The sequence below is a fragment of the Lissotriton vulgaris genome, chromosome 1_1 (assembly GCF_964263255.1).
Source record: "Lissotriton vulgaris chromosome 1_1, aLisVul1.2, whole genome shotgun sequence".
Taxonomy (NCBI): Eukaryota; Metazoa; Chordata; class Amphibia; order Caudata; family Salamandridae; genus Lissotriton; species Lissotriton vulgaris.
The window spans coordinates 1,056,977,030-1,057,003,752 of record NC_141685.1 but is presented as its reverse complement, the minus strand read 5'-3'; the positions used below and the strand labels follow the sequence as shown (position 1 = coordinate 1,057,003,752).

General features: G+C 53.6%; 1 protein-coding gene across 3 annotated transcripts in view; it reads right to left on the bottom strand.

Annotated features, from left to right (window-relative positions):
* The window catches only part of TOM1 (target of myb1 membrane trafficking protein), a 352,338-nt gene that overhangs the window by 122,506 nt on the left and 203,109 nt on the right, over window positions 1-26,723 (bottom strand). For all 3 annotated transcript variants that reach the window (XM_086962935.1, XM_086962922.1, XM_086962928.1), the window contains exon 12: window positions 18,729-18,804. In XM_086962935.1, coding sequence (XP_086819061.1) covers window positions 18,729-18,804 — 76 coding nt within the window. The remainder of the gene's footprint in view (window positions 1-18,728; window positions 18,805-26,723) is intronic.

The window sequence follows — 26,723 nt, the reverse complement described above, 5'->3', positions numbered from 1 at the left end:
GAGTCCGAAACCTGTTGGACATTGTCGCTTCCGACGTCTTCTTCGAAGATGTCGTCCGGCGGGGGCGCAGACAGTTTGGCCTGGAGTCTCGCAGCCCGACGAATCTTGAGGGTCTTCTTGCACCGGAACTTCGAGCAGGCCATACACCTGGCCTTGTCGTGGTCCGGCGACAGACAAGTGTTGCACACTGGGTGCAGGTCGAGGTGCGAGTATTTCGCGTTGCACACCGGGCACCGTTTAAACGGAGTCCGTTCCATGTCTGGAGCGTCGTGTAGGCCCGTCCGCGCCGACAGCACGCGGAAGGGCAGCGAGAGTTCGGAGCTGAAGAAACAGTAAACCCGAACGAAAACGATACCGGCGCCAAGCCTAAAGACCTTTTGGTCTCGAGTTAAGAGAGTTAACAACTATCGGTTCCGACAGAGGGAACCGACACACATCCGAACCCAATGGCGGAAAAAAACAATCTGGGGATGGAGGCAATGCCCATGCGCACTGTAGTCCAGGGGAGGAGCCACCTATCTCGTGATACTTCGAAGACTCTTCCAGGACAACAATGTGCAATCATCCGGACCCAACACTAGGCGGCGATCTATGCACAGATATGAATTCAGCAGCCCACATGCCTCGAACACTACATCTCCCAGGATGCTTCATTGTTAGCTGATGGGCAGTGAATGTATAAATAATGAACATAGAAAAAAGACAAGTGGCAACACTGTGATCAAGACCTGCGGTCGAAACGCGTAGGTGAATGGGGCTCCTTGAGACTCTTGAATAAAACCCAAGCATAAAGCAATGGATGTGTGCAGACATTATTTTCTACTTTGGTGAAAAATGTTTTGTGGGGACACGTTCATCCCTGCTGTCTGGCACCGACTGTAATGGTGTGCGCCGTCTGTGGAACGAATTGGTGATTAAATATATATATATATATATATATATATATATATATATGTATATATATATATATATATATATTAATGTTACAGTTGGGTGAATATGTCAGTTACGACATTAATGTTTTGAACTAGAAAAAAACACAGAAATTCACCAGTTATAGTTAACAGAGCTAATTATAACTTGTGCTCCCGCCATTCACGGATTATGGCCTCATATTAAGTCACTTATGACATGTTCTATGACATCATTTATGACATCGCTTATGACAGCTCAAATGATGTCACTGATGACATTATTGAAGACAGCAGCCAAGCTTCTTTTGTACACATTGCTCTATAAACTGGTATAGCATTAGAGCTATGAAAGTGCAAAATAATATGAAGCATCATTACTGCTATCATACATACAACTCCAATGGGTAAAGCAAGCTTGTGTTATGTGCAACATTGACCTTATATCAAGTATTTTATGCAGATTCGAAAATGCTCCCACCAAGCAGGAGTAAACACCGGTTTTCCTGTCCATGCCGGTGCGGAAAAGAAAACCGCTATGTCCTGGGGGTGGGCACCCCGGGATATAGCATATGACCCGGCCCCGGCGGATGGGCTCCCTGGGGCTTGTAAAAGCTCGCGGAGGGGGGCCGTGCACTATTCCTGCCCATTTTGAAAACTTGTGTCCAACGGATAGGTTCTCTAGGGCCAGTCACGGCTCGGGGAGTGGGTGCTGCGTGGTTTTGATACAGATCATTGGTCATTGATTTTGCAACTGACATGCACTATGTTTAGGAACTTGGCTTTCTGTTAACAGGTGTATAAAGATTGAATACCGTACTCAATTGAGGGCTTCCTATATATCTGTTGCTGATTGTTAATGCAAACTATGCTAGTTGTAAAGTGTATAGCATTGGGTCAATATTGCACATAGAGAATGCGTTCTACACCTAAGAGAGTTGTATCTGTGATGGCATTAATGATGGTTGATATTCTTCTGAGCTATTTTGGCCTTACTGTCAGGCCTCTAATGCCATAGTAATTTATAGAGGTATATGCAGGAAAAAGAAGCTTGGATGATGTCATCAGTGATGTCATCAATGATGTCAGTTGAGGTGTCATCAGTAATGTAACAAATGATGTCATAGAACATGTCAAGAGTGATGTAATTTGTGAGGTCATAAGCAGGACATGGCTGGGCGCAAGTTATATTTAGTGCTGCCAACTATAACTGGTGAATTTCTTGTGTTTTTGTTGTTGCTCAATATGTTAATGTTGTCATTGACAAATGCAGTTATTAAGTTACTGTAACCTTTGTTTTTTCCGTGAATTTCATATTCTTTTAAAAAAAATGAAAACAGATCTTTTTCTCACAGCTAATTATTTATTCTCAGGCCAGGCCCAGCAGACAACCTCCCCTCAATACAGCCAACCTGCACTGTGCTTGGCCTTTGGGCATAAGCAGTGGGGGGTTGCCCATGAGGCCTGGTCCTGGGGACCCCATCCCCCACGGACATTAATTTTCTAATTATAAGGAAGGGAGGTCGTACGGCCCCCTCCCCAAAAGCTTAGGTTTGGAGACCCCACCCCTCAGGGTCATTTCTAAAAATAAAGAGGAGGGGGGCCTCGCTCCCCCGAGCATCTTTAGGCCCTGGGGGTCCCAACGCCAGGGCCATGTATTTTCTTTTTTTTAAGGTGAGAGCTCTCCTAGCTATTATTGGTCTCGGGGACCCCATCCCCTGGGGCCACTATTTTAAATAAAGGGGAGCGGAGCTACTTGGCCCTGGGGATTCAGGTAGTAACCAATGGGCTATCTCCCCTTAGGGTGAGCACACCTCCTCAAAATGACCACTTCCTGAGGGAAGTGGGCATAACCCTGTCCCGAGGGCCTAATTTCATCAAAAACCAAAATAGTGGAATATTCCTAGTCATGTGCACATCAGGTAGCCCACCTCAGGGGTAGTATTAGCCCGAGGGTGACCACACCTTCTGACTAGCTAATTTTCCCACCTGTCCTAGTTCCAGCTGAGCCCTGTGCAGGGGGTGGTATTTCCCCTGTCTGGGGGAAGCCTTGGGTCACATATCAAAGGTCTTTAACACCTCCTGCCATAGCAGGCATTGTTTCTTTCGTCTGAGAGCGGTGCCCTCATCTCCTAGGGGGTCAGAAACTGGTCTGTGGAGGCAGTCTGGTCTGCACCAGTCAGCCAATACACTAGAGGACTAGTAAGGTTCAGGGGTATCTCTAAGGTACCCTTTGGGTGCATGTATTAATAATTTCATCATTGGAATCAGAGTAGGTTTACTAATGCGAGGTGTTTGATACGAAACACAATAGGTTTCAGTGAAACGATTATGTAGCTGGGAAACTCGTTTTCATCAGTGCCCAATACAGCCCTTTAGTCGGCTTCCCTGCTCACTTGTAATATCTAGCAATGGAACTAAACATTACAGTGGCATATATGCGAATTCAGATATGTCCTCACATGTAATGTTATTACCTTACCTTGTGGCTGTAAGGCCTGCTGTAGGGGTGACTTACAAATATTACATGCAGTTTTAGAGGAAATGGCACACAGGGTGCATAACATGTTGTGTTTTTACTTTTTAAAACACCTAGTCATGCAGGCTGCAGTGGCAGTCTGTATAAGTTTGGTGCTGGGTCCCTTGGAGTGATACAAGATATGCTGCAGCTCTTAGGGCCCCTTTTTGGAACCTATTCCCTAGGTACCAGGGGTACCACTTCCTAGTGATTTAGCAAGGTGCTAAAGGCCTGGCCAATTGAGGATCAACGCACCAGCTGTCTTGTTTTGGGGAAAGAACGCTGGCACGGGGGACCTGGTTAGCAGGAACCTACTGCATTCCAGTCAAGGTTGCATCAAATACCAGGCATAAAGTGGGGGCTACTACTACAACAAAAACCCAGTTTCCTAGAGTCCCCCATCCCCAGGCTGATTTCTGCCCCGGGGACCCCAACCCTAGCAACATTTACAGGGGGAGGGGGCACATGGCCCATTCCCCCATCCCCCGAGACCCAGCAACGTTTCACAGGAGAAGGAAGTTACCCATCCCAAGGTCAATTTTGGCCCGGGCACCCCATCCCCAGGTGCCCTCAAATTTAAAGGTGGGTGCCCTGGTACCCACCCAGCGCATGCACCATAGTCGCATGGGGGCCCCAAGGCGCCTGCTGTCTACCCGCATACAGAGGGAGCCAGAATTGCTCCCACTCGCAGGTACCAGCTCCTAATGCTGCTCCTTGCAGGCGGGATCTGTTCACCTGCCCGCGGGCAGAAAAACAGATCAAACTACTATGTCCCGTGGGTGAGCTCCCCGGTGTATATAGTATCTGATCCTGCCCTAGCGAATGAGGTCCCAGGGGCCATAAATGGCTCCGAGAGGATGGCTGCATAACCCCCGATGAAACTTCCATCTAGTAAATGCCACCAGGGAGGGCTCCCCAGGGCCTTTAGAGGCTTGTGGAGTGGGGGCTGTGAGCCCTCTCCTCATTTTCAACAATTTCATCCCCGGGGTTGGGTTCTCTGGGGCCTGTAACGGCTCAGGGATGAGGACCATGCAGGCCCCCTCCCCTTCTTTAGCAATTTTGGCCTCATGGGTGGGCTTCCCGGGACCTCCAATGACTCAGGGATGGTGGGCACACATCTCCTCCTATTACATAATATGTTCGACCCCTGAAAGCTCGAGGAGGTGGTCCAAGCGTCCCCCTCCCCAAAAACATTGTTTTCGGCCCCAAGGGTTAGCTCCCCTGAGCCTCTGGAGGTTCCGAAAGTGGGGGCACTCAGCCCCCTCCCGTTCATAAATACAGACCCAGGGTGGGCTCCCCAAGGATCATAGTAAATAAATGTGGCCCAGCAATCACTTGTTTTTTTTTCATCATGCAGGATTGCTGCATTTTTGACCAATTTCTTTTTCTTTTTGACCCCAGGGAACTAGGCACCAAAGTCATGTAATGGCTGACAGCAACATTTGTCTCATGTTGCTGGCAGCCAATCAGACCACATGCACAAGTCTGACTCCCGCGGGAGCAAAATGGCCCAAGGGAAATAAAGCTCCCTGGGCCAATCAGAACGCTCCATTTTTAAATTGGCGCTTCTGCAAAGTCTCTCTCGAGACTCTTGCAGAACCAACTGCCTAAATATACAATTTGTTTTTTATCCTAAATTTCTCAAAAACTACTTAACGGATTTACACTAAGTAACAAAAGGCACAATCTGCAGACAAAGGTCTAGCTTCCTGTCAAATTTGGTGTAATTCCATTCAGCAGTTTTTGCTGTAGCCTTGACTAAATAAGTCTATTGAAAATGCATGGGGATGTTGCATTTCAGCCCCTCCCCCTTTTTCACAGCCCCTGTTTGCCAGATCACCCCATAACTATCTAGGAAGGAGCTTAGGTGGATGAACTTTTTTGGGGAAAAGTTTTGTCACAGGGGGTCAACGTTTTTAGCAAATCAAATAATGCTCTTTCTATGGAAAAGCAGAATGAATTATAACTACCTAGTGGCGACCGCCACTAGGTAATGGATGGAGATATATAAAGGTTTTGTAGAGCCGTCTTATGCCCGGAGGAGTCTTGGCGCTAGCCTAGGACAACGGAGTGAAGCCCTAATTAATTGCTATATAGCCACATCTTTAGGGTTTTTCTAAAAGTCAAATGAGCTGAAGCAGATGTTATACTGTCGGTGAACCCGTGGTTCACCGACGAACTCAAGAGCTCCAAGAAGAACTGCCGAGCCCTCGAGAAAGTCTGGAGAAGGGAACCTACACCGGACAACAGGACCACCTTCAAGCTGGCCACCCGGAAGCACCACCAGCTGATCCGCGCCGCCAAGAAAACCGCATTCAAGGACCGGCTGGACAACAACGCACACAACTGCAAGGAACTCTTCAACATCGTGAAAGAGCTCTCCAACCCCAGCGCAGGAAACAACGACATCACCCCATCGCAAGACCTCTGCAACTCCCTCGCTTCATACTTCCACAACAAGATCGCGGACATACACAACAGCTTCAACAACCAACCAACGCACACCAAGACCGAACAACCACCCCCCACCACCACCCTCCACGCCTGGACCCCGATCAGCACCGAAGACACCATCCGCACGATGAACTCCATCCACTCCGGATCACCGACCGACCCCTGCCCTCACCACGTCTTCAACAAGGCTGACGCTGTCATCGCACCCCACCTGCGAGACATCATCAACACATCCTTCGACACCGCCACCTTCCCTGAGAGCTGGAAGCACGCCGAACTCAGCGCTCTACTCAAGAAACCCACAGTGGACCCCACCGAACTCAAGAATTACCGCCCCATCTCGCTCCTCCCGTTTCCAGCCAAAGTCATCGAGAAGACCGTCAACAAGCAGATGGCCGCCTTCCTCGAGTCGAATGGATCCCTCGACCCCTCACAGTCCGGCTTCCGAGCCAATCACAGCACCGAGACCGCCCTCATCGCCGCCACCGATGACATCCGAGCCCTGATGGACAACGGAGAAACAGCGGCCCTCATCCTCCTAGACCTCTCCGCGGCATTCAACACTGTCTGCCACCGCACCTTAGTACAGCGCCTCAGCAACGTCGGAATCCAGGACAAGGCGCTGGAATGGATCATCTCCTTCCTCGACGGAAGAACACAGAGAGTCCGCCTACCACCGTACAAGTCAGAAGCCACCGAAGTCATCTGCGGCGTCCCTCAAGGATCCTCTCTGAGCCCCACCCTCTTCAACGTCTACATGAGCCCCCTCGCGGCCATCGCACGCCAACACAACCTCAACATAATCTCCTACGCCGACGACACCCAGCTGATCCCCTCCCTGACCAACGACCCCGCCGCCGCCAGAGCCAACCTGCACGAAGGGATGAAAGAGGTAGCCGAGTGGATGACGACCAGCCGCCTGAAACTGAACTCGGACAAGACGGAGGTCCTCATCCTGGGCTCCTCACCCTCCGCCTGGGACGACTCCTGGTGGCCTCCCGCCCTGGGCACCGCACCCAAACCGACAGACCATGCACGCAACCTGGGCTTCATCCAGGACCCCTCCCTCTCCATGACCAGGCAAGTCAACAACGTTTCCTCGGCGTGCTTCAACATCCTACGCATGCTACGGAAGATCTTCTGGTGGATCCCCACCGAGACCAGGAAGACCGTCACCCAGGCCCTCATCACTAGCCGACTGGACTACGGCAACGCCCTCTACGCCGGTACCACCGCCAAGCTCCAGAAGAGACTCCAGCGGATCCAGAACGCCTCAGCCAGACTCATCCTCGACATCCCACGAACCAGCCACATCTCCGGACATCTGAGAGACCTTCACTGGCTCCCCGTCAACAAAAGAATCACCTTCCGCCTCCTCACCCACGCACACAAAGCACTACACGACCAAGGCCCGAGCTACCTCAACAGCCGAATCAACTTCTACGCTCCCAAACGCCACCTCCGATCAGCCAACCACGCCCTCGCCGCCGCCCCCCGCATCCGAAGAGCGACTACAGGAGGAAGGTCCTTCTCCTACCTGGCCGCCAATACCTGGAACTCCCTCCCTCCCGACCTGCGCCTGACCCAAGACCACCTCTCCTTCAGGAAGAAGCTGAAGACCTGGCTGTTCGAGCAGTAGCGGCACCCCCCCCCCCACCCCTAGCGCCTTGAGACCCTACGGGTATGTAGTGCGCTTTATAAATGTCATTGATTGATTGATACTATTAGGCAGAGTGTATTTATATACACATATATGTGTGTGTGTGTGCTTCAGAGAGTGGTTGTGTTGTAAAGTATTTGTACTAGAGCGAGTGTGACTACATGAGCACAACTGTGAACTTCTAGTGTTTGACATACATTTATAATTTCATGAATGCTTTAAGTGTGTATGTGAAAGCAGCAGCATTTGTAGGTTTGTGTAGGTAGGAGTGTATACTTGTATCAATGTGTACCTGTGTATATGTAACAGTGAGCATCTGGGTGTGTAGCACAGTGGCGGTTGGTGACCAGAAAAAATGGTGAGAATACAAACAAATAAACATTTAAATATTAAAAAGAAAAGAAACTTACCTTAGCCTACAGCACATCCATTCCTCTGCTCTAGACTCCTCCGAGCACGAGGTCCCACAGCTCCTTATCCAATTCAGACACAGCTCCCATGCTGTTAAGCAGCATGAGTGAAGCGTCTGGATTGGCTGGAGCAGGCTGCCTCATCGCTCTAAAGATCACTGGAGCCCTATGCTTGCTTTTCAACCCAGCTATCGAAGACAACTTGGTTGGAAAGTTTGAATGCGCATGTTGGTTTGGTCGTAGCAAGATAGCCGGACAAACCGACATGGGCAAATCGAACTGAAGGGGCAACTAGTCATTGCTGTCAATCAGCAGCAATGATGCACTGGCCCTGCCCTGCCTCTCCCTTTGGCAGGAAAGCTGGAAAAATAAAATCATTTAATTTTTCCAGCTTTCAGCACAGCAGTGCTGGGGGTGGCGCTCCTCCACTCATATTGAGGAACTGCTGGCGGTGCAGCAGTGTGTATTACCAAAGCAGGTAAGTGCATTGCTTACAACCTGGGTATGCAGTAACACATGCATGTGTGCAAGCAAAAGCTTGTATGCAGTTGTAAGCATGTATAGTCAGCATGTGAATGGACTTTGGTGTGTATATGCAGCAGTAAGTATCCAAGAACGGCCCGTGTACATGTCTTGCACTGAATACCCAAGATGAAAACACCAAACAAGAGCCTGAGCTGGAAAGACTGCATGGGGGGTGTGCTCCAATCTGGCTGAGGTTTATGCATGTATGTTGGCTAAAAAGATCATTAGTCATATATGAGGATGGCCTGTTAACCAGGGGAACCTGGCTATGTACCAATGGAAAGAACAGTAGTTCTTTCACAAATTACTTTTACGCAAGCTTAGGTTAATTGTGTTACACTAAAATGATTTCATGTCATAAAATTATTGATATTTGACTGATACTCGGAGGAAGTACAAAGGACACTTAAGATAAAAAAAAGAGCATGTATCTGGTTATAGCAACCAAAGAAGCCACTGTTCTTTTGACTTGCGCTTAAAAGGAAGCCGCTACTCTGCTCGCTACTGGTGTGACCTGTTTTCTGTGTTGCATTTTTCAGTGAGCACTTCCTCCACTTTACCATTTGCTCTACCATGACCATCTTCAGTGGCTCCTGAGGCGACAACCTTAGTTCCTATTTTGGCCCCCATGTCTGTCCTTAGATCCTTGCATGCCCTATATCTAGATGCCACATGTGGCCCTCTGCTATGGAAACATGCTTCCATGTGCTAGCAAAGCAGTAAATCTTGCAACAGAAATTCCCTCAAATTTACATGGTAAAGGCCCTTTAGCTGGTTGGGAAAAAGGACACCGACAGAGACGTTTTAAGGCATGGGCAAAGTGGGCAACTGGCCAGGGCCCCTACCTTCCAAGGGCCCCCCAGGGAAATTAAACTTTATCTCTCTCTAGCTCACCTCTGTCTATTCCGATATCTGAACCTCTCGCTTCCCCTCTGTCTTCCTCTACCTTTCTTTGCTCCGCGTAATTTTGTGGGTTTTTGGAGTCCCCAGAAAGACATATTTCAACTGGTTTTGTGTGTCCCTACATCAGAAAGTTTATTTCTCATTGTGCGGGCTACAATTAGCATAAAACTGGATAATAAAATTCAAATTTGTTACAACTAAGGGCCCCAAAAACATTTAAGACTGTTGGACAGGCCACATGAAGGGCCGCTCTCCCCCGGCTCAACCAGGCCCGAGCCCGGTCCCGCAAGCTCCACACACCACCATTGCACGTCCTCCGTCCCCTCAGGGACCCCTGCCCCCGAGCACGTTAACCTCGTGGATCCGATCCACTGCCGGCCCACGCGCCCAGCCCGGGCCGCCATCTTGGACACTTCACCACGAGGCCGCCTGGCCCCCGATCGACCTCAACCCGGGGCCTAGCCCGGCCTCAGACATTCCGGCACCACCCTCCACCCAGGAGGTGAGCGGGCTACTTGGCAAGTCAATGGGAGAAAGAGGTGCCGATGGCTCTCCCCCGCCAAGTGCCGCTCGCCTTCGCCTCCCCGGGCGCTGGCTCCACCCCCCTGCTGGGTGTCTGGACTCCCTCATCCCGGACCTCCCGACCTCCAAGTGCGAGGGTCCGGACATCAAAGCACACCAGCCCTATAACTGGGGCAGCTCCAGAGCAGGAAGGGAGTTGTATCTTGGAGTCGAGAGACGTAAAGAGGAACTCATCCTGGACGGACTACTGGCGCTGCCATAGCTCTGTCCTGTGCACCATCGTCCTGCCTGTTGGCGCTGCCACAGCCGTCGTAACCTTCATCCTTCATCGTCGTCGGGATCTGCTGGCGTGGCCGCGGACCGTTGTAACCGTCATCTTTCACCGGGACCTGCAGGCTCCGCCGCGGACCGTCGTCCTTCCTTCATCCATCTCGGGACCTGCTTGGCTCCTCCACGGCCCGATCATCTAGAACGCCGAGCTCGAGGATTGAGAGCTATTTTGTACTCATTGGTAACTAAGACTGTCCCGCTACCCCTTTCCTCAACCAAAGACTAGAATCGAGGGGACCCCTGAGTCCAGACCTCCTTGTATCATACCAACGTAACCTAAGAATTGCATATAAAGTCTCGTTAACCTTCAATCTTGTGTGGTGTCCGTCTGTGGGGGGGAAGTTACTTGTCTGTACAGTCGTTGGAGACGGCTCTCCCTGGAGACCTCTCCCCGTAATCTCGGCCGACCCTCCCGGTCCGTCTAACATTGGTGGCCAGCGGCGCGATCCGAATCACCGCATAACGTACAGAGAGTAGCTCACCCCACAACGAACCACAATGACAACTAAAGAGAGCGGATCAACTGAGAAGTTCCAAATGGAAAAACTAGAGGAATACAGCCATCGTGAACTAAAGCAGTTCTGCATCGAACTAGGTATCGCTACCACCGGACTAAGCACCAAGGACGATTTTAAGCATGCCCTAGAATCTTGGGCAGAGACCGGGGATGCCGAAACCCCTGAGCAAAGCACCGCGAAAAAAACCAACACGGCCCCTGAAGGGCAAAGAACCGGTCTCTCGCAAGACGAGATCCAAGAAAGAGAAAAAACCCGACTACACGAGCTAGAAATGGCCCGACTCAAGATGGACGTAGAACTCAAGTTGGCCGAACAAAAAATAAACTTAGAGCACCTACGTCTCCGAGAAGAAAGAGAGGAGAAACAGAGACAAAGGGAGCTCGAGGAAAAGAAACTAGCGTACGAGCACGAACGGAACCTAGCCGAGATCAACCTGCGCAAGCAGAATAAAGAGTTAGGGGTGCCCGAGAGACCACACACCCCAGGGACCACGGAGAAAAAAGTACACATCCCCAAGGATGTTGTCCGAGAATATTTTCGAGAGGACGACATCCAGCAATGGTTTAAGGCCTATGAAATCGCTATGACTGCGCACCGGATCGATAGAAACGATTGGGGAGCCGGCCTATGGGGCAGATTCCTCAATGAGGGCCGCGATACCCTGTTACAACTCCCAGACCACCAGATGACCTCCTACGACCATATGAAAGCGGCCCTCCTCACCCGCTATGGCCTCACGCCCGAGATGTACCGTCAGAGGTTCCGAGACTGCACACGCATCCCGGGTACAACTTGGGTGGACTATGTAACGTACTTTAGCCGAGCTTTCGAAGGCTGGGTCAGAGGGAACAACGTCACGACCTACGAGCAGCTGTTCAATCTGATGGTATGGGAGCATCTGTCCAACAATTGCTTCATTGAACTACGCCAACACCTCCTCGACAGCAAGTTAACCGATCCCCGGCAGCTCGCAGCCGAAGCTGACCGGTGGGAGATCACCAGAGTGGGCCGGAATGGGTCCTACGAGCAGAACAGGAACAACAATGGTCACCACCGACCCAGAGGAGGAGGAGGGGGCCAAGGACGAGGAAGAGACAACACTCCGGCCGCCCCCGTTACCAGCACCACCCCCCCGGCCAACCGGGGCAGCACCCCGGCGCGACCAGGGTACAGAGCCAATGTCACATTTCACCGATGCCAACGAGTCGGCCACTATGCAAACGACCCAAGCTGCCCGCAGTATCAGAGTCCAAAACCCCGCCATGTGGCCGCCGCGGCACTAGGGGAAGAACAGATCTCCGAGGAACAAGAAACAGACGAGCAAGAGTATCAAGAGTGGGAGCCAGCCGCCATGACTCTCGCGTGCTTAGGGGGAAGAGACATGGTCCCGCGGGTCCCCCTACCCGCTAACACCCAGAAGTACAGCCAATGGGTGAGCATCAATGGACAACGGGCCGAAGCCCTTCGGGACACCGGGGCCAGTGTGACAGCCGTCCGCTGTCACCTGGTGACCCCAGAACAATATCTACCGAACATTCTCTGCCCTGTGCGATCAGCCGACAACTCGGAAAGTCTGTGTCGGATGGCCTGCGTCCCCTTTGAGTGGGGAGGGGTCTCCGGCATGTTGAAGGTGACGGTCCGAGACGATGCCCCCGTAGACTGCCTCCTCGGAAACGACCTGGAGAGCTCCCCGTGGGCAGCCGTGGAGCGAAAAGAACACTTGGGGATGTTGGGCGTCCCGGACTGGGCGTGCGTCACCACCCGGTCCATGGCCGCCCGTGCCAACCATCATCCGGAAGAACCAGAATGGCCGGCGCCACCGCCTCCGGTCGCCCCAGCCGAGACCCCCGACCATGACACCCCCCTCGAATCTGCTCAACCTTCCGACCTCGCTAACCTTGACCAGTGGGCCCAAGAGGGGGGACCCACACAAGAACAATTTCGCCAGGAACAGAAGACCTGTCCCTCCCTCGAGGGACTCCGCCAACAAGCGCTCGCCCAAAGCGCAGGGGATACCTCCGGAACTCATTGGGTCTACTGGGACAATGATCTGTTGTACAGCGAGCAACGAATCGCCGAGCTGGGGGCCAACCGGGTACTAGTAGTGCCCCTCCGCTTTAGAGACTTCCTGCTAAACCTGGCCCACGATGTCCCCCTGGCAGGGCACCTGGGACAAGATAAAACCTACAGTCGCCTAGTGACCCACTTCTTCTGGCCCAAAATGAGAAACGATGTGCACCAGCATTGCCGATCTTGCCCCACGTGCCAAGCCAGTGGGAAGAGCGGCCGCAAACTAAAGGCCCCCTTGCAACCTTTTCCAGTAGTCACGACCCCATTTGAGAGGGTCGGAATAGACATTGTGGGACCCCTGGACCCGCGTACAAAACAAGGCCATCGCTTCATTCTGGTGCTAGTGGACCACGCCACCCGCTACCCTGAGGCTGTTCCTCTCCGGACCGTGACAGCCCCAGTGGTCGGCCGGGCCCTGATGGGTATCTTCTCCCGTGTGGGGTTCCCCCGAGAAGTCGTCAGCGACAGAGGCACGAACTTTATCTCTAAATACATGAAATCCCTCTGGCAACAGTGTGGGGTCACCTACCGGTTCACGACCCCCTATCACCCCCAAGGGAACGGACTTGTTGAGCGGTTCAACCGCACGCTAAAAGGGATGATCGGGGGATTGGAAGAGCCCCTCCGTCGCCAGTGGGATGTGCTGCTGCCGTGCCTCCTCTTCGCCTACCGAGAGGTCCCACAGAAATCCCTAGGCTTCAGCCCATTCGAACTGCTATATGGGCACCCAGTGCGGGGGCCGCTCAGCCTGATCAAAGAAGGCTGGGAGATGCCTCCGGCCAAGAGCCCTCCAGATGTCTTCCGGTACCTCCTCACCCTCCGCAACCAGTCCCGGCGGTTCAGAGACCTAGCAAAAGCCAACCTAGAGGCCAGTCAAGAGGACATGAAAAAATGGTATGACCAGAACGCCTCATCCATTGAATTCGAGCCGGGGCAACAGGTATGGGTAATGTCCCCCACGGAGCCATGCGCTCTCCAAGACAAATGGACGGGACCCTTCAAGGTAATCGAACGCAAGGGCCCTGCCACCTATCTGATCGATATGGAGTCCTCCCGGAACCCACTCCGAGTCCTCCACACCAACAGACTGAAACCCCACTTTGCACGAACAGAACTCAGCCTACTGATGGCCACAGACAATGGGGTTGAAGACGACTCCGAGCCTCTCCCTGACCTCCTGCGGACCCAGGAGCAAGACGGCTCCGTGGATGGGGTCCGACTCTCGGAGACCCTCACCAGAGAACAACGCCAAGAGTGCCAAGCCCTCCTGTCACGGTTCGCCAGTCTGTTCTCCCTCACCCCAGGTGTCACTTCCTGGTGTGTGCACGATGTGGACACCGGAGACAGCCCTCCTATCCGCCACCGGGCCTACCGCGTACCTGATCGGGTACGGGCCTGCATCCAGGCGGAAGTGGCTAAGATGCTCACGCTCGGGGTCATCGAGCCCTCAGACAGTCCATGGGCCAGCCCGGTCGTACTGGTCCCCAAAGCAGCCGCCCCCGGAACCACACCAGAACTCCGGTTCTGCGTCGACTACCGGGGCCTGAATGAAGTCACCAGAACGGACGCACATCCCATCCCCCGGGCAGATGAACTGGTCGACCGAATGGGAGCTGCCCGCTACCTCAGCATCTTCGACCTGACAGCAGGTTATTGGCAGATCGGCCTCACACCCCGAGCACAGGAACGTTCTGCCTTCTCCACCCCCGATGGCCACTACCATTTTACGGTCATGCCCTTCGGCATGAAGAATGCCCCAGCGACTTTCCAACGGCTCGTCAACCAGGTCCTGGCGGGGCTCGAAGGGTTCAGCGCCGCCTACCTGGACGACATCGCTGTGTACAGCCACCATTGGACCGAGCACCTCCACCACCTCCGAGCAGTGCTGCAAGCCCTTCAGCGAGCTGGCCTCACGATCAAGGCCAGCAAGTGTCAAATTGGACAAGGGTCTGTGACCTACCTCGGACACCAGGTGGGAAGCGGCCTAGTGGCCCCTCTACAGCTGAAAATTGCCGCCATCCAGGACTGGCAGCCCCCTATCACCCAAACCGAGGTACGAGCCTTCCTGGGCCTCACGGGCTATTACCGAAGATTCGTGAAAGACTATGGTACCATAGTGGGGCCTCTCACCGAACTCACGTCAAAGAATCAGCCCAAGAAGGTGAACTGGACCCCAGAGTGTCAAGCGGCATTCGAACAGTTGAAGGCCGCCATGTGTTCCGCTCCTGTGCTCCAGGCCCCAGACTACAGCCGGGAGTTCGTCGTCCAGACGGACGCCTCCGACCAGGGCATTGGAGCGGTCCTGTCTCAAGTGAACACCGAAGGCCTTGATCAACCGGTGGCCTTCATCAGCCGGAGACTCCTACCACGGGAGCAACGCTGGAGCACCATAGAGAGGGAAGCCTTCGCTGTGGTATGGGCCCTCAAGAAGCTCCGGCCCTACCTTTTTGGCACCCACTTTCGGGTGCAGACCGACCACCGACCCCTGCAGTGGCTGATGCATATGCGGGGGGAAAACCCAAAGTTGCTACGCTGGTCCATCTCCTTGCAAGGTATGGACTTCACAGTCGAACACCGGCCTGGGTCAGACCACGCCAACGCGGATGGCCTGTCCCGGTTTTTCCGCCTCGACGAGGAGAGTCCCCAAGAGGATGGGTAACTCTCCCCGCCTTCAGCTGGGGGGGACGCATGTTGGACAGGCCACATGAAGGGCCGCTCTCCCCCGGCTCAACCAGGCCCGAGCCCGGTCCCGCAAGCTCCACACACCACCATTGCACGTCCTCCGTCCCCTCAGGGACCCCTGCCCCCGAGCACGTTAACCTCGTGGATCCGATCCACTGCCGGCCCACGCGCCCAGCCCGGGCCGCCATCTTGGACACTTCACCACGAGGCCGCCTGGCCCCCGATCGACCTCAACCCGGGGCCTAGCCCGGCCTCAGACATTCCGGCACCACCCTCCACCCAGGAGGTGAGCGGGCTACTTGGCAAGTCAATGGGAGAAAGAGGTGCCGATGGCTCTCCCCCGCCAAGTGCCGCTCGCCCATCGCCTCCCCGGGCGCTGGCTCCACCCCCCTGCTGGGTGTCTGGACTCCCTCATCCCGGACCTCCCGACCTCCAAGTGCGAGGGTCCGGACATCAAAGCACACCAGCCCTATAACTGGGGCAGCTCCAGAGCAGGAAGGGAGTTGTATCTTGGAGTCGAGAGACGTAAAGAGGAACTCATCCTGGACGGACTACTGGCGCTGCCATAGCTCTGTCCTGTGCACCATCGTCCTGCCTGTTGGCGCTGCCACAGCCGTCGTAACCTTCATCCTTCATCGTCGTCGGGATCTGCTGGCGTGGCCGCGGACCGTTGTAACCGTCATCTTTCACCGGGACCTGCAGGCTCCGCCGCGGACCGTCGTCCTTCCTTCATCCATCTCGGGACCTGCTTGGCTCCTCCACGGCCCGATCATCTAGAACGCCGAGCTCGAGGATTGAGAGCTATTTTGTACTCATTGGTAACTAAGACTGTCCCGCTACCCCTTTCCTCAACCAAAGACTAGAATCGAGGGGACCCCTGAGTCCAGACCTCCTTGTATCATACCAACGTAACCTAAGAATTGCATATAAAGTCTCGTTAACCTTCAATCTTGTGTGGTGTCCGTCTGTGGGGGGGAAGTTACTTGTCTGTACAGTCGTTGGAGACGGCTCTCCCTGGAGACCTCTCCCCGTAATCTCGGCCGACCCTCCCGGTCCGTCTAACAAAGACAAACTCTGGACACCAATAAATCAACAGCTCTGAGTGGGTAGATCTATATGCAGATTAAAGCAGTCAGAACAGTCGATACAATCAAAAGTAAATGATTATGAAAACCTTTGCACCAGAAGCAGCGAACGGGTAATCTGTGGTGCTAGCAGTGCTCAGCAAACTTAATATGCTTGCTGGTCAAGAACCAGATCTGTATTTTTTTGGGTCAACCACCACAAACAAAATACAACATGTTTTGCCTCTAAAACATACTCAAAGCACTAATATCCACAGAGGGAAAGGGGCTAGCTCATGGAGACACAACTTCTTAGTCTCAGGGAACTATACTCCCGAACCATTAGGAAGGGATTTCCAGGCCGGAAAACGTCTACAGACTTCTGTTTTCAAGTTAAAGAGAGAAATTGCAGAGTAACACAGCTGGGGGACATTGACCCTGCCAAGGTCATGTGGGGGAACATAGGTTCTAGGAGAGGACGAGATCACTCTGTCCCCCAAGACTAAGACGTCCGTAATGATTATATAAGATAGATCAACCATCCTAGACTGCGAAGACACAGAAACCCTGATTCTACTCGACCTCTCAGCAGCGTTTAACAGTGTATTCCACCAGACCCTTATCAAGAGACTCCACCACATCAGGATCCAGGAAGATGTCCTCAAATGGATCGCATCTGTCCTCACAGTACGAACCAGGAGAAGCCGCCAACCACCCTTCAAGTAAGAACCCAAGAGAATTGTCTGCGGCATTCAGCAAGGTTCATCCCTCAACATCACCCTTGTCAACACCTACATGACGCCCCAGCCAACATTGTCAGAACCCATGGCCTCAACATTTCCTACGTGGACAAAACCCACCTCATCCTCTCTCTCTCATAAGACCCCTCCACCACCAGGATCAACTTCCACAACCGCATGAGGAACGTGGCCGAATGGATGAAGATCAATTGACAATCTCAACACAGTCAAGACTGAAGTGCTGATCTTTGGAAACAACACCTCCCTGTGGAACGACACCTGGTGGCCTCACAAACTTGGGCCCACACCTACAGACTACGCTTGCAATCTCGCGATTATCCAGGACAGCAAAATCGCCACAAAACACCAGACCAACACAGTCGCCTCCTTTTGCTTCCACACCCTTCTTTTCCTCTGAAAGATCTTCAGATGGCTCCCCGTCGACATCAGGAAAACCGTCATCCAGGCCCTAGTCACCAGCCGACTCGACTACAGCAAAGTGCTTAATGCAGGAATTACCACCAAACTCCTAAAGAGACTCCAGACGATACAGAACTCAGTTGCCAGACTCATCCTCAACCTCCTCAAATGGGCTGACATCAACCCTCACCTCAGGAACCTCCACTGGGTCCGCATCCAGAAAAGATGACAATTCCCGTTATTGGTACACGCCTACAAGGCCCTCCATGGCCAATGACCAGGCTGTATCTACCACTGCCTGAACTACCACCGTCCCTCCAGACAGCTGCGTTCCACCTAGCTCACCCTTGCTCACACCCGTCTAAGCCACAACAGAGGACGCTCCTTCCCCTATCTCACTGCCAAATCCTGGAACCACCTTCCCTTCCAACTCGGAACAGCAGCCTCTCTTCTGAAATTCAGAAAGAGACTCCAGACCTGGCTCATCGCAGCAAGATCCTAGCGACTGGAGACCCTCACGGGTGATAAGCCACACTCTACAAATCCAGATTGATTGATGATATGCTTACTAAACACCGAGTCATTCGAGAGTATATATGCATAATATTGTTTTTCTGTAAGTATTGTGTATGCGCACACATACTTTATACTAACTGGCACCACTACCTCAGGGCTACGGTTGGAATGTATAAAGTTTTTGAATAAATATATTCTAAACTGCTGACGTCCTCCTATCACTCACCTTACACAGAGGAATCTGCGGACCGTGGCCAGGTACAAATGCCCAAATTGGAGGGATTGTTCTGGGACTTATAGCAGGTTATCTCACACTCAGCATATCTCCCAGGATTAATTTTGGGGAGATTTACTCCTCTCCAGTGAGTGAGTGTGCAGGGGTGAGATGTGTCAGCAAGGACCGTGTGAAGGGTCCCTCTACCCCCAGGAGAGAATCAACTGCTTTCAATCTCTTGTGCCCAATGGTCCCATGCCAATGCACTCACCGCTCCGGTGTTCTGCTGCCGGGTGTCCAGGGCCCCCGCCAAACCATCTGCGGCCTGAGGCTCCTCGTATTTCACACTGCAAGCAAGGTAGAAGAGGACAGTCAGCTATGGACAGGACAATTAAAAGGGGGGCAAGACTTAAGCTCTACCAATGCATCTCACTCATAACCAGCAGGAGCCCAAGATATTTCATAAAAAGAAGCAGCCCACGATATTCCATTACTATGACCTGCACACGACTCTGCTGATGTACCTTCGCCCTCGTCCCTGACCCCTGTTGATACTGCACCAAGAACAAAGCACAGCTCTGTCAATGCACCCCAAAGGGGCAGAGGCGACAGGCAGCTCTTTTCCTAGCAAGAGGCTAGGAGAATTTCAGTCCAACAATGAAAAATATAAGTGCCTAGCTGCAAGCTCACATCGTATAGCCAGAGGACTGCCTGCTGCGGATACAACTTGTGGAAACCTTTTGCATACTGCAGGAAGTGGCTTCTTGCTGTGCACTTTGTAATGTAATCTGCAAAATGACAAAGCTTTTCACTGCCGCTACCACTCAAATGTGCTTTCTATAGCTTCATTTGAAAGTGCATTAAAATATATATATATATATATATATATATATATATATATATATATATATATATATATATATATATATATATATATATATATATATATATATATATATATATATATATTTTCCTCCCAGGGAAGTAGTCTTTAACCCTATAAAGACATGAGAAATATTGCTGGGCAAGCGTCCTCACAAATGCACAATTGTAACTACTTTTCTGGAGATAGTCATGTGGTAGTCTCCCACCCTTCTCTAAAAATGTGTCTAAATCACACAGTTTTCACAATGTTGCCCACCTTATGTGTACAGAATGGTATACAGGCTATTCAGAACAAGAATGAATACAAAAAAAATAATTAAATGTACCTTTAGGCTCCTTCCGCTCAGCCTCTAGGCGCCTGTGCCCACTCCCAGCCCTGCTCCACAGAACATGACTTTTGTCATAGTTCACCCCTTCCTAACACGCAAATTCACCTCAAATTTAAGTGCCACATTTACTTCTTCAAACCATTCCTACGATGTGTCTTTTACTGACAAAGTGACTAACTGAATTTAGAAATTAGCTGGGTCGATAACAGTGCGAGGGACGAAACCTGTGAAAAGTAATGGTGAAAGGAAAGAAAAACATGTCAAAGTAGTGCGTGGGGAAGTAAACCTGTTTGAGCAAAAGGCATAAGCAAGAGACGTGACAGCGTGGGCTAGAAAGCGCATTGAAGTAATGGTGTGAAGAAGAAAACGTCAAATTGATGATGAGGGGAAAAAAACATGTTGAATCTGTGAAGAAGGAAAAGTTTTGAATCAAAGGCGTGAGAAAGGAAGTGTAAGTAATGGGAGGGGGGAAATAAGTGTGTCGAAGTCATTGCATGAGGAAGTATTGGAATGAAAAGTAATCACATGCACCATCCTGACCTGCAGGAATCTCCAGTATCCTGGTACTCGGACTCAGGCGCGGCTCTGTCGACACACCTCAGTCTGGACCTGCACATTGAGCAAGTTCAGGTTCTGCTGCAGGGCAAACAGTGAAAAAAGATTCTGTGGCACCACTGGGGTCTCAGGAGTACTGGGGGCCTCGAACGTCCAGGAGGCTTCTGTTGGGGCTTGGGGAACCCCTTAGAGCACTTGTCCCATATCCACTGCAATCAATCCATGGAGCTTCCAAATGCCTGAGCCGCCCTATGAAGGGCAGCCATAAGGTCCTTGGTCCAAAGGGGAGCACCCCAGGTGCTCACGTCGGTCCTGGTGGTCCCCCTCCGTTTGTGCTGTTGAAGGCCAGCGGCTTGGGACGGTCGCGGTCAAACTTGTCAAAGAAGTGCTCGTCTGTGAAGGGTCCGCTGTGCACGATGGCACTGAGGATGAAGTAGAGGGCAGCCACCAGTGCGCAGATGAGGAAGAAGGGCACGAAGGGTTTCAGGTGCCGCCAGCAGTACCACTCGCCCGAGGCACTCATGGGCCTTCGGCGGCACTGCCAAGGGATGCACGGAACACAGGTCTCAACCCAAATCCCTGCAGACTGAACGGGCCAGAGCCAACACAAAGAACAAGGGGAGGGTCAGAGGCCCCTGCCACATCCGATGAGGGGCATCTCGAGACACAAGGTGCAGATCCGAGACCTCAGCCACAAGCAGGAGACGATGTCCAAGGGACAGGGTGCAGCCGCGAGAAGCCCACCACAAGCAGGAGACGATGTCCAAGGGACAAGGTTTAGGTCTGACACCTCAGCCACAAGCAGGAGGTGATGTCCAAGAGACAAGATGCAGGTCCGAGACCCCCACCACAAGCAGGAGACGATGTCCAAGGGACAAGATGCAGTCGCGAGAAGCCCACCACAAGCAGGAGACGATGTCCAAGGGACAAGGTGCAGGTGTGAGACCTCTGTCACACCACGCTCTGCCCAATGAAGAAGGCACTCGTCCCAGAAGTCTGCAACAGCCAGAGAAGCAAGCTCCGGAGTCTGTTTTCCAAGCCCTCTGCCACACTAAGTCACAGCACCCCAAATGATCAATGGCTGACCCAAGATCTCTGCAACACTCAAGAAGGGATGGGAGTCAGACAGGGCTTGTCCTGGGAACCATGCACCTGGAGACGGACAGCCGAACTCCAAGGGCTCGTGCAAAAAATAGAAGGTGCCACGTAAAGTGAAAAGCTCCTGCTGGGCCGCGCCCATGCTCAGCCCTCCAGTTCCTTGGATCAAATTCAGGCCTGGATCTTCTTACTCCTTGTGACCGCCAAAAACATCCACCTCCCACCCCTGCACACTCCTGCCATGTGCAGGGGTGGCCCTCCCCAATAAGAGTCCCCATGGGGTCGCAGCCTGGGGTTACTGGAGGTCACGGCTCTGACGGAGAGCCCGGAGGACCGTCTTGACCCCCGGGGTGCGCACAGCACAGGAACCCACCCCAGGCTGCAGACCTGACACATACCAGGCCTCCGTCACCACCAATGCTGAGCTTGCAAATTCATCATGCCTACACGAGGCCACGTGACCGGAAGTCACCGATGCATACAACGGCTGCCACAGAGAAGCCGGGTTCAAAAACGGCCGCGGGAGCCAGTTACTCCTCAGAGAGTCCAGTGTAGAGCACCTGGCTGTTGGAATAACGACAACTATCCATAATATCAAAGGCTGACGTTTTATGACGTTTCCTTTTTTTTTTTTTAGACTTATAGAACTTTAGCAATTTATTGATTGCTTTGCCAATTTTATGGTATTACCAACAATTATTTCGTTTTGTGAATATAAATTAAGCTGCAATTAATATATTTCCACAGTTATATCATATATAAATGTAAATTCACACTTTGATGCCCGAGGGGTTTTATTGTTATAAGAGGCCACATGTAGCACATACACTAAAAACAAAATCCGTGTAATACAACACCGTACGTATCTGTAGCTACTTAAATATGAACTATTTATGGAAACCTTGCCCATAAATCGACAGGGGGCACACTGCTCACCTTGCACTCACTGGCACAGAGCTCACCCTACAGGGGGCACACAGCTCACCTACAGGGGGCACACTGCTCACCTTGCACTCAATGGCACAGAGCTCACCCTACAGGGGGCACACTGCTCACCTTGCACTCACTGGCACAGAGCTCACCCTACAGGGGGCACACTGCTCACCATGCACTCACTGGCACAGAGCTCACCCTACAGGGGGCACACTGCTCACCATGCACTCACTGGCACACAGCTCACCTACAGGGGGCACACTGCTCACCTTGCACTCACTGGCACAGAGCTCACCCTACAGGGGGCACACTGCTCACCATGCACTCACTGGCACACAGCTCACCTACAGGGGGCACACTGCTCACCTTGCACTCAATGGCACAGAGCTCACCTACAGGGGGCACACTGCTCACCTTGCACTCACTGGCACAGAGCTCACCTACAGGGGGCACACTGCTCACCATGCACTCACTGGCACAGAGCTCACCCTACAGGGGGCACACTGCTCACCATGCACTCACTGGCACACAGCTCACCTACAGGGGGCACACTGCTCACCTTGCACTCACTGGCACAGAGCTCACCCTACAGGGGGCACACTGCTCACCTTGCACTCAATGGCACAGAGCTCACCCTACAGGGGGCACACTGCTCACCTTGCACTCACTGGCACACAGCTCACCTACAGGGGGCACACTGCTCACCTTGCACTCACTGGCACAGAGCTCACCTACAGGGGGCACACTGCTCACCTTGCACTCACTGGCACAGAGCTCACCCTACGGGGGCACACTGCTCACCATGCACTCACTGGCACACAGCTCACCTACAGGGGGCACACTGCTCACCTTGCACTCAATGGCACAGAGCTCACCTACAGGGGGCACACTGCTCACCATGCACTCACTGGCACAGAGCTCACCTACAGGGGGCACACTGCTCACCATGCACTCACTGGCACACAGCTCACCTACAGGGGGCACACTGCTCACCTTGCACTCAATGGCACAGAGCTCACCCTACAGGGGGCACACTGCTCACCTTGCACTCACTGGCACACAGCTCACCTACAGGGGGCACACTGCTCACCTTGCACTCACTGGCACACAGCTCACCTACAGGGGGCACACTGCTCACCTTGCACTCACTGGCACAGAGCTCACCCTACAGGGGGCACACTGCTCACCATGCACTCACTGGCACACAGCTCACCTACAGGGGGCACACTGCTCACCTTGCACTCAATGGCACAGAGCTCACCCTACAGGGGGCACACTGCTCACCATGCACTCACTGGCACACAGCTCACCTACAGGGGGCACACTGCTCACCTTGCACTCAATGGCACAGAGCTCACCCTACAGGGGGCACACTGCTCACCTTGCACTCACTGGCACACAGCTCGCCTACAGGGGGCACACTGCTCACCTTGCACTCACTGGCACACAGCTCACCTACAGGGGGCACACTGCTCACCTTGCACTCAATGGCACAGAGCTCACCCTACAGGGGGCACACTGCTCACCTTGCACTCACTGGCACAGAGCTCACCCTACAGGGGGCACACTGCTCACCTTGCACTCACTGGCACACAGCTCACCTACAGGGGGCACACTGCTCACCATGCACTCACTGGCACAGAGCTCACCTACAGGGGGCACACTGCTCACCATGCACTCACTGGCACACAGCTCACCTACAGGGGGCACACTGCTCACCTTGCACTCAATGGCACAGAGCTCACCCTACAGGGGGCACACTGCTCACCTTGCACTCACTGGCACAGAGCTCACCCTACAGGGGGCACACTGCTCACCATGCACTCACTGGCACACAGCTCACCTACAGGGGGCACACTGCTCACCATGCACTCACTGGCACACAGCTCACCTACAGGGGGCACACTGCTCACCTTGCACTCACTGGCACAGAGCTCACCTACAGGGGGCACACTGCTCACCTTGCACTCACTGGCACAGAGCTCACCCTACAGGGGGCACACTGCTCACCATGCACTCACTGGCACACAGCTCACCTACAGGGGGCACACTGCTCACCTTGCACTCACTGGCACAGAGCTCACCCTACAGGGGGCACACTGCTCACCATGCACTCACTGGCACACAGCTCACCTACAGGGGGCACACTGCTCACCTTGCACTCACTGGCACAGAGCTCACCCTACAGGGGGCACACTGCTCACCTTGCACTCACTGGCACAGAGCTCACCCTACAGGGGGCACACTGCTCACCTTGCACTCACTGGCACAGAGCTCACCCTACAGGGGGCACACTGCTCACCTTGCACTCACTGGCACAGAGCTCACCCTACGGGGCACACTGCTCACCTTGCACTCACTGGCACAGAGCTCACCCTACAGGGGGCACACTGCTCACCATGCACTCACTGGCACACAGCTCACCTACAGGGGGCACACTGCTCACCTTGCACTCAATGGCACAGAGCTCACCCTACAGGGGGCACACTGCTCACCATGCACTCACTGGCACACAGCTCACCTACAGGGGGCACACTGCTCACCTTGCACTCACTGGCACACAGCTCGCCTACAGGGGGCACACTGCTCACCATGCACTCACTGGCACACAGCTCACCTACAGGGGGCACACTGCTCACCTTGCACTCACTGGCACACAGCTCACCTACAGGGGGCACACTGCTCACCTTGCACTCACTGGCACAGAGCTCACCCTACGGGGCACACTGCTCACCTTGCACTCACTGGCACAGAGCTCACCCTACAGGGGGCACACTGCTCACCTTGCACTCACTGGCACACAGCTCACCCACAGGGGGCACACTGCTCACCTTGCACTCAATGGCACAGAGCTCACCCTACAGGGGGCACACTGCTCACCATGCACTCACTGGCACACAGCTCACCTACAGGGGGCACACTGCTCACCTTGCACTCACTGGCACAGAGCTCACCCTACAGGGGGCACACTGCTCACTATGCACTCACTGGCACAGAGCTCACCCTACGGGGCACACTGCTCACCATGCACTCACTGGCACAGAGCTCACCCTACAGGGGGCACACTGCTCACCTTGCACTCACTGGCACAGAGCTCACCTACAGGGGGCACACTGCTCACCTTGCACTCACTGGCACAGAGCTCACCTACAGGGGGCACACTGCTCACCATGCACTCACTGGCACACAGCTCACCTACAGGGGGCACACTGCTCACCTTGCACTCACTGGCACACAGCTCGCCTACAGGGGGCACACTGCTCACCTTGCACTCACTGGCACACAGCTCACCTACAGGGGGCACACTGCTCACCTTGCACTCACTGGCACAGAGCTCACCCTACAGGGGGCACACTGCTCACCTTGCACTCACTGGCACAGAGCTCACCCTACAGGGGGCACACTGCTCACCTTGCACTCACTGGCACAGAGCTCACCCTACAGGGGGCACACTGCTCACCATGCACTCACTGGCACAGAGCTCACCCTACAGGGGGCACACTGCTCACCATGCACTCACTGGCACACAGCTCACCTACAGGGGGCACACTGCTCACCTTGCACTCACTGGCACAGAGCTCACCTACAGGGGGCACACTGCTCACCTTGCACTCACTGGCACAGAGCTCACCCTACAGGGGGCACACTGCTCACCATGCACTCACTGGCACACAGCTCACCTACAGGGGGCACACTGCTCACCTTGCACTCAATGGCACAGAGCTCACCTACAGGGGGCACACTGCTCACCATGCACTCACTGGCACAGAGCTCACCTACAGGGGGCACACTGCTCACCATGCACTCACTGGCACACAGCTCACCTACAGGGGGCACACTGCTCACCTTGCACTCAATGGCACAGAGCTCACCCTACAGGGGGCACACTGCTCACCTTGCACTCACTGGCACACAGCTCACCTACAGGGGGCACACTGCTCACCTTGCACTCACTGGCACACAGCTCACCTACAGGGGGCACACTGCTCACCTTGCACTCACTGGCACAGAGCTCACCCTACAGGGGGCACACTGCTCACCATGCACTCACTGGCACAGAGCTCACCTACAGGGGGCACACTGCTCACCATGCACTCACTGGCACACAGCTCACCTACAGGGGGCACACTGCTCACCTTGCACTCAATGGCACAGAGCTCACCCTACAGGGGGCACACTGCTCACCTTGCACTCACTGGCACACAGCTCACCTACAGGGGGCACACTGCTCACCTTGCACTCACTGGCACACAGCTCACCTACAGGGGGCACACTGCTCACCTTGCACTCACTGGCACAGAGCTCACCCTACAGGGGGCACACTGCTCACCATGCACTCACTGGCACACAGCTCACCTACAGGGGGCACACTGCTCACCTTGCACTCAATGGCACAGAGCTCACCCTACAGGGGGCACACTGCTCACCATGCACTCACTGGCACACAGCTCACCTACAGGGGGCAC